The sequence below is a fragment of the Colletotrichum acutatum genome, assembly GCF_030867785.1.
Source record: "Colletotrichum acutatum strain CBS 112980 chromosome Unknown BDZ83scaffold_110, whole genome shotgun sequence".
NCBI lineage: Eukaryota > Fungi > Ascomycota > Sordariomycetes > Glomerellales > Glomerellaceae > Colletotrichum > Colletotrichum acutatum.
The window spans coordinates 125471-134010 of record NW_026849104.1 but is presented as its reverse complement, the minus strand read 5'-3'; the positions used below and the strand labels follow the sequence as shown (position 1 = coordinate 134010).

At 55.2% G+C, this 8540-nt stretch overlaps 2 protein-coding genes across 2 annotated transcripts; one reads left to right on the top strand and one right to left on the bottom strand.

The window, feature by feature from the left end:
* Nucleotides 1-4722: 4722 nt before the first annotated feature.
* On the bottom strand, nucleotides 4723-5476 carry BDZ83DRAFT_722671 (uncharacterized protein; the record flags this gene model as incomplete). Its single annotated transcript, XM_060512491.1, has 4 exons — nucleotides 4723-4942; nucleotides 4998-5148; nucleotides 5212-5356; nucleotides 5414-5476. The coding sequence occupies 4 exons, from the start codon at nucleotides 5474-5476 to the stop codon at nucleotides 4723-4725; spliced, it is 579 nt and encodes a 192-aa protein (XP_060360804.1).
* A 731-nt stretch (nucleotides 5477-6207) lies between these two features.
* On the top strand, nucleotides 6208-8526 carry BDZ83DRAFT_707538 (amino acid/polyamine transporter I; the record flags this gene model as incomplete). Its single annotated transcript, XM_060511548.1, has 10 exons — nucleotides 6208-6497; nucleotides 6556-6576; nucleotides 6633-6681; nucleotides 6734-6809; nucleotides 6868-7058; nucleotides 7126-7160; nucleotides 7217-7337; nucleotides 7391-7737; nucleotides 7797-7919; nucleotides 7990-8526. The coding sequence occupies exons 1-10, from the start codon at nucleotides 6399-6401 to the stop codon at nucleotides 8524-8526; spliced, it is 1599 nt and encodes a 532-aa protein (XP_060360803.1). The 5' UTR covers nucleotides 6208-6398.
* Nucleotides 8527-8540: the final 14 nt, after the last annotated feature.

The window sequence follows — 8540 nt, the reverse complement described above, 5'->3', positions numbered from 1 at the left end:
ACGACCGACTTGCAGCAACTGCGGAAGACCTTCCGACTCACACGAAACGGGACCTTGCATGGCCAGGCCCCAGTGTCCCAACTGCTGCGGCCCCTTCCAAGCCGGCCACACAGACTGCCCAGCGAGGCCCTCGGTCGTAAACGGCGTCGTCTCCCTTCCCGGTCGAAAGGAGCGGGCTCGGATCCGGAAGGCCGGCCAGAAAGCATCGGACACTCTGTACAAGGCTACTCGATCCGACAGTAGCCAGGAGGCGGCAGGCGTCCCTACCTCCACCAGCCAGAACCAGCAACCCGGCGCCAAGCGCGCGCGCACGAGAACGCCCTCCGCAAGCTCGATCGTTTGCCTCGGTGACGGAAGCACTGACAGCAGCAGCATGGATGAAGACGAGGCGGACGAAGGCGAAGGCGAAGACTCCCCCGACAACACCTCCATCGACCGTCCCGTGCTACCCATGCCAAGCAGGAGCCAACGGGCAGCACAGAAGCCAAACTACAACGTCGCGAATGCCTACACCCACCTCGAACTCGACTCGGAGACGTAAGCCGAGAGCGGCGACCCCACGGATGCTACGCGTTGCGCAGGGCAACGTCGGAAAGATCTCCCCGGCGCACACGGCTTTCCTGCAGCTCTGCTGGGAGGCTCAGATAGATGTGGTCCTCGTCCAGGAACCCTGGACGGGCTGGAAGGACGGAAACGTGCAACTGAACACGCACCCGGGTTTCGACTCTTTCGTCCCGGTCGACTTCTGGGACAGCGAAGGAACCAGACCAAGAGTATTGACCTACACACGCAAAGGGATAGGGATGACGGTGGAGCAGCAGAGGCCTGTCCACACGAGAGACGTACTGTGGCTGGTGGTCGACAAAACGACGACTATCGTCAACGTGTACAGACAACCCCGCGACCCCCACAGCCGCACAACAGGGATACTGCTAGAACTCAAACCCCCGGAGCGAGCTTTGATCGCGGGTGACTTCAACGCGCATCACTACTCTTGGGAGCCCGGGACGAGGAACGGGAACCGGGGAGATGACATTGCAGGCTGGGCAGACGGCCACAATCTCTCTCTTATCAGCGAAGTTGGGGTGGCAACCCAGGATTGCGGACATGTCCTGGACCTGGCTTTCTCTAATATCCCTTTTGCGCACGCGCAGGTCAGCCCACAGCTACACCCGGGAGCTGACCACGAGGCCATCGTGGCCGTCATACCACTATTCAAACGCCCAGTGTCACAGGGAGAGGGCCACCCGCAGCCACGGCCACTGTCAGTGCCCGACTCGGCGCTGCCTCGGCTGAGAGACCTGATCGAAGGGGGGCTAGCTGCGATGCCCAATCTGGGGGATCAACCTACTCCGGAAGACCTGGACGGGCAGGCAAGTCACATCGTCGAGCTCTTCTCCCGAGCCATTGAGGCGGTCGGCAAGAAGAGAGGAAAACATGGTAAAGGCGCGGCTTGGTGGACGGAGGAATGCGCAGAGGCCCACAGAGCATACCGTGCTGCCCGCAACCAACAAGCCTGGGAGACGGAGCAAGATGCGCACCTTTATCTAATGGAGAAACGAAAGGCGTTCCTGAGCACGGTGAGGAAGGCTAAGCGAGCATACTGGGCCGGAAAGATCGATGGAGTCGCTTCAGACCGGGACCTGTACCAGATCATGGGTTGGCGGAAGGCGAGCCCACTGACCAGAGCACCCCCATTGGTTGTGGACAACCAGACGATCGAGGATACTGACGAAAAGGCCCAAGCGCTTCGGGAAGCCCTTCTCGACAGGTTTAGTGCGGAAGATGACGCACCGGGTAATCCGTTTGACGTACCCGTCGTCCCAAGGCGAGCGATTACTTGGCAGGACAATGTTAGCGGAGAAGAAGTGAAGACGGCCACCTTAACAAAGACAACGACCCCTGGTGTGGACGGGATCACCACGCGCCTCCTCCAGGCCTGCTGGGGCGTCATCTCGGAGCCGGTCAGGCAGCTATTCCAGTCCTGTATGCGGGCCGGCCACTTTCCTCTGCCTTTCCGCAGAGCTGAGGTGGTCATGATCCAGAAGGCCGGCAGGGATGCCTCCAAGCCCGGGTCCTGGCGGCCGATCGCGCTCCTCTCGTGCTTGGGCAAAGGACTCGAGAGACTAATAGCCAGAAGGATGGCTTCTCTGGCGATTGTCGAGCGCATCGTCAGTCCGCAACAGATCGGAGCTCTACAAGGCAGGTCAGCCGTCGATCTGACGACCTGCCTCGCCCACGATATCGAAACGGCCCTCCTAAAAGGGCTCACGGCGACGCTTCTGACTATGGACGTAAAAGGGGCGTTCGACTCCGTCCTTCGGAACCGGCTCGTCATTAGACTGCGTCAGCAGGGATGGCCACACGGCTTGATTAGACTCATCTTCAGCTTCTGCTGCAACCGCATCGCCAGAGTCCGACTGGAAGAAAGCACGACGGAATACTTTCCTCTGTCATGCGGGCTGCCTCAGGGGTCGCCACTATCTCCCATCGTCTTTCTGCTCTACATCGCGGAGATCCTTGAAGACGACCCGGACGCGCGATTCGGGTACGCGGACGACATCGCCACTCTGGCCATCAGCCCCTCCCTGGAGAGCAACGTCGCAATACTCAACCGAAGCGCAGCCGGCATTCTCAGATGGGGCTCGGAGAACAAGGTCTCCTTCGACCCGAGCAAGTGCGAGGTCATCCACTTTACTAGGAAGCACAGCCAGCCAGCGGAGCTGCCAGAGGTCAGGGCGGGGGATTTGGTGGTCAAGGCCTCGACAAATCCTGTACGCTGGCTGGGTGTCTGGTTCGACAAGAGACTGTCCTTCCGGCACCACGTCGACACAAGAGTAGCTGCGGCAAAGAAGGCAGCTCAACACCTGAGGCAGCTTACAAACACAAAGAGAGGACTGCCAGCGGCCGCCGTGCGAAAAGCCGTCGTCTCCTACGTACTGCCGATCGCGCTCTTCGGCGCCGAAACATGGTACGCAGGTATCACGAAGCCGGCTTCGAGACGCCAAGCGGAGACAGACACGAGTCCGCCTTTCCAAGGAAGACCCGTCAACACAGGCCAGAAGGGGCTCGTGCAGAAGATCGACAGCGTCATTACAGCGGCAGCAAGGATCGTTCTACCTGTCTGGAGGACAACGCCAACCAGTAGCCTCCTCCGAGACGCCGGCTTACCGTCAGCCAAAGTCGCCTTAGAAGGCGTCCGTTTACGGGCCGCAGTCCGACTACAGAGGATTGATCGCCGACACCCGCTAGTCGCGCGGCTCTCCCAGCAGGGACAGCAACAGACGAGACTACAACGGACGGCTGAACTTCTGCCAAGATGCGGAAGACCAACGTTCCTCCAATCACAGTACCTGCCAAGCTCACAGGATCAGATAGTAGTTCAATGCAAAGAAGAGGCTGCGAAAGCTTTCGAGCGCTGGCTAAAGACAGTACCGGAAAGCCATATGATCGTCTTCTCGGACGGCTCCAGGGCGACGAACGGAGCCGTGGGGTACGGCTTCGTCATCTACCGAGACTCCAAACGCATAGCGCAAGGGTGCGGCCGACTCGGACTAGCAGAAGTGTTCGACGCCGAGGTCGAAGGGGCGCGAACCGGCCTCAGAAGGGCTCTGCTCACCAATCGCGGTCATCCAATCCACATATGTATCGACAACACCAGCGTTATACAAGGCATCCGCGGCAAGGCGCCGGACTCGTCACAAGACGCGTTCCTCGAAATCCAAGAAGCGGCCAGGATATTTGATATACGGACGCACTGGTCCCCGGGACACCAGGGCATCGAAGGAAACGAGGCCGCGGACCGGCTGGCCAAAGAAGGAACGACACTGCCGGCGCGGATGGGTCAAATGGCAACACTAGCGGGCATCAAGCGGCTTGCAAGGGAAAAATTACAAAGCCAGCACAGGAGATGGTGGTATAAAGAGCGAAGGCCGCGGTACGCGGACTTGGGGCTTGAGGCAGCTCTGTCCAGCCCTCCTGAACTGGCCTTGCCGCGGGCTACGTTACATCACCTGCTGGCGGCACGATCGGGTCACGGGGACTTCGAGCAATATCACCGACGTTTCAACCACGACGACGCTCTAATGATGTGCTCTTGTGGAGAGGCGAAAGACGTGGACCACCTGGTCTACTGTCGACTAACGCTGGCGAGGAGGCAACGGTGGCCGACCCTCCACTCTCGCAGTATGCCCGAGCCCATAGGTCCTATGGGATCTCTCGAGGCCTACTTCAAGAGATTAATCACCGACCCACGAGGCTTCGAGGCCTTTCTCCGCGTGACGGACTTCTTCCAGAAGATCTGTCTGCGGTAGCAGCATCCACACCTAGGTAGATGTGAGTGCGGACTACAAAGAACCTCCCGATTCCAAGGGACGATTTGGGAAAGAATGAAACTGGGGCACCAGCGGGAACCGGGGACAGACAGAACGCGTAGTGGCCACAAGGCATGATTTGGAGGACGATGTAAAGAGACGACGTACTGTAGAGTAGGTAGCCTTGGCTCACGGCCCTCCACGCCATATACCCTTCGGGAGGTCTGCGGTAAGGGCTCTAGCCCGGCCGCCACGGCGTTAAATACAACAACAACAACAACAACAACAACAGAGGCAAAAAGGTCGCTTTTTCATCGTTCTTCGATACAAGAGCAACTTCTTCACCTTTAGACCAGGCAGAGACGGCTGATAAGGCTTCGCCGAATGAAAACTCCGCTTGAGAAGTTAGCTAGTGAACGTAGAGCTGGGTCATACCCTGGGTCTCACATATGATATCTGCCTCAAGGGCGCGGCAGGCAGGGCCTACATCAAAAGAGGTACTTCTTTTTCCAACTGCCGAGATGAATTCTTCAATGTGGTGAAGCATCAATCCTTCAAGCTTCTCGATATTACTGCGGCTGAAGAGTTGGCCAAGGATTCTCCGCCTCTTGGCATGCTCTTGAATATCTCTGTGACTTATCAGCAAAGAAACCCTACGTTTACTTCTGGAGGGTTATTACGAACGTGATAGAGAAGAGTGCGGGGTGTTCATCTTGGACGAATTCGCCATAGTTTCGGGGATCCTTTACGAATCCGCCGTTGACTTTATGGACTGTATCATAGATGTCGATGGAGTAGAACGACAGCTCATTGGGGCCAATTCGGATAAGAGGGCCTAGGAGGACAAAAGGATTAGTTGCCGCCCATGTCAATGGTTTGAGGTCGACGACGGAGCTACCTAGGGTCTCATGCAATTTTGGAAGTTCAAGAGTGACGTTGCCTCGGTATTCCTGACGAAAAGCCCAGATCAACCTCGAATAGCCTGCTCCCCAACCGGCATTAGGGATACGAGACAGAGGAGATGCGTGAGCTCTGGTGACGGCCTAGAACGTGTCAGAATTGTTACATCGAGGATTCGAGCTCTTCGAGATGATGAGTACCTTGAAAACTGTCACCACTACAACGCATAAAGCAACTAACGAAGTCAGGATAAGGATCGCCATCTTGACACAGAAGCTTCAATTTCCCCAGACTTCCAAGAAAAAAGGGCCACAGGATGTCGGCGCCGATGAAGTTCACTCAATTTTCTCAATTTCATATCTACGGTGAACACTGAACCCAGAGCATCTAGAACGTCGAAGAACTACTCAAGACTGATCGTTTCCTACGATCCATCACGTTCTTTGAGTGCCGATTGCGTGATGGACCTGATGCCCGAAATCTATCGTACCATCCCCCAACTGGCAGTCAACCCGGGGTTGCTTACGTTGACCTGATTGGCAGGGGGCACGCGGAGCGCGGCGACATCCCAATGCAATCTCAACTTCCGAAGGAAAGAAAGGAAGAAACGGTAACTTAAGAAAGAGATGCCATCGTTATCATAGGTAGAAAAGGTTAGTGCCTCAGCGTGTGGATGGTTATGGTTGTGTCTCAACATTTCTCAAAGCTGGCTTGATGTGACTTACTCAGCGCCTAGTTGTGTGCTGTATTAGTGCTGGGAGCTGCATCGTCAAGTAAGCAGAGGAGTTGAAGCCACATGTTTAGGTGTAATGTCATCCCAAACAACACATTATACAACAACTAACGGCGAACAACCTGTTCATCGACCTGTTAAAAGACTCATCTCGTTTGGTGTCACCAAGTTGCTGCTAAGGCTATTTCGTACGACTTACCGATGCCGTCATCCAGTCCCACATCACGCGACTAAGAAAGTCAGCTATTGGCACATGCGGCAATGATTGGAAGATTTGTTTTTCTTCACACGCAAAAGCCGAACATTTCCGTCCCACTAATTAGATTTTTCAACGGCCCCTGGGCGGCCCGAATACTCCATCTCCCATAAGACGACGTCCCCTCCATCCGCATTTGTTCGCTCCGACGTCGCTAATTCGCTCAGCTTGGACCAACATCGAGAACATCATCAACATGGCTGCGACTGAGCGCCAAGACGAAGGCGCCGCCAAAAACGTGAATACCTTCCAGAGCGATGTGGAAGATGAGTCTACAAAGGATGCCCGGGTCTTGGTGAGCAATCTACAGCGTGAAAGCATTGCATTTCGGTCAGCTAACCGCAGAATTGCAGGAAAACCTAGGCTACAAGCCGGTGAGCAGATAATCTCAAAAGTCAGCCCATTTCACACAAATAACTCACTCTTGAAGGTGCTGCACCGGACATTCAATACGTTTCACAACTTTGCGACAACTTTCGGTACGACGCATCCAGTCTGCTGGTTCTCTTTGTTATTTCTGACTTCGTTCAGCTGCTCTCTACTTCATTGGTGGAGTCCGTGTGACGTTCTCTACTGGCATTGCTGCTGGAGGCAACCTGGCTTACTGGTAGGTTCTTGTGTCTGTACTCAGCGGTGTGTATTTCCAACGCCTAACATTTAGATAGGACGAGTTTCATCGTGACTTGTGTCTTTACCTTCATCACCGCCGCAGTCATTGCGGAGATCTGCTCTTCTCTGCCCTTGGCGGGATCCATCTACCTATGGGCTGCTGAAGCTGGCGGGCCCCGGTTTGGCAGATTCTTCGGCTTCATCGTTGCATGGTGGAGTACCACGGCCTGGACGACTTTCTGTGCAAGTAAGTTGACAGTACTTTCTGAGGTATCATATCCATGTGCGAAAGTTGAGCCACTGACCCCTCTCAGGCAACACACAAGCCGCTGTCAACTACATGCTTTCGGTGAGTGATGGCACAAGGAGTCGATCTTCACGTAACAGTCCCTAAATTTGTAACAGGAGATTGTTGTCTTCAATCTCGACTTTCCTTCTGATTCCTCGAGCGTCAAATTCCGGGCTGTTCAATGGATCACTACAGAGGTCATGCTGGCTTTGGCTGCCATCTGGAACCTTTTGCCTCGTGAGACCACCCACACTCCTACATGTCTTCACTAATCAGCTAACAAAAGCCAGCCCGCTACTTTAAATGGATCTTCTACCTGTCAACCGGGTTCGTCTTGCTGGACTTTGTTCTAAATATGGTCTGGCTACCGGTCGCGACGAGCAAGAGCGAGTACGGCTTCCGATCCGCTCATGATGCTTTCATGACCACCTACAACGGAACAGGCGCTCCGGCGGGTTGGAACTGGTGTCTCTCGTATCTTGCTACTGCCGGTATCCTCATCGGATTCGATGCGTCGGGTCACGTTGCGGAGGAGACCAAGAATGCAAGCGTCGCTGCCGCTCGCGGTATCTTTTGGAGCACCGTGGTCAGCGGGATCGGTGGCTTCGTTGTCGTGATATTGTTCTTGTTCTGCGTTGTAAGTCGATGCTTCCTTGAAATGTAGTGCCGCGGCCCTACTAACAAAATTCGACACAGCCTGATGCGGATACCCTGTTCTCTTTTGGCGGCGCTCAGCCCTTTGTACCATTGTATGCAGCCATCCTCGGAGAGGGAGGGCACATTTTCATGAACATTGTTTGCATTGTCGCACTATGGTTTGTAAGTCATCTTTGCCTTTCCAATCGTAGCTTGTCCCCGTATCTATTGAATACTGACCGTGGCCGCTTAGAACACTGCGATTGCAATTCTGGCCGCATCGCGTCTGGTCTTCGCCGTAGCACGCGACGGAGTTCTCCCCTGGTCTCCGTGGGTTGCCAAAGTCGTCGATGGCCAACCCAGAAACGCCGTCTTGGTTGTCTGGGGCGTGGCCTCAGTCATCACCTGCACGATTCTTCCGTCATCGGTGGCCTTTACTTCCCTTGTCTCAGCTGCGGGCGTTCCTTCAGCCGCGGCTTATGGTCTGATCTGCCTCTGTCGCCTTTTCCTGACCCCGAAGCAGTTCCCGAAGCCTGCTTGGAGTCTGGGACGCTTGAGCAAGCCTTTCCAGGCAATTGCTGTCTTGTGGAACGGCTGGGTCGTCGCTGTACTATTCTCACCCTATGCCTTTCCGGTTGAGGCATCGACACTCAACTATGCTCCTGTCATTATGGGCATTGTCACAATCTTCGCCATTCTTTCTTGGTGGTTCATCCCCGCTGAAAGATGGCTGCCATCTCAAAGAATCCAGGAGACATTGCTTGCGGGAGAACGACCGATTGAAGAGTAGGGCCATGGTAGTAA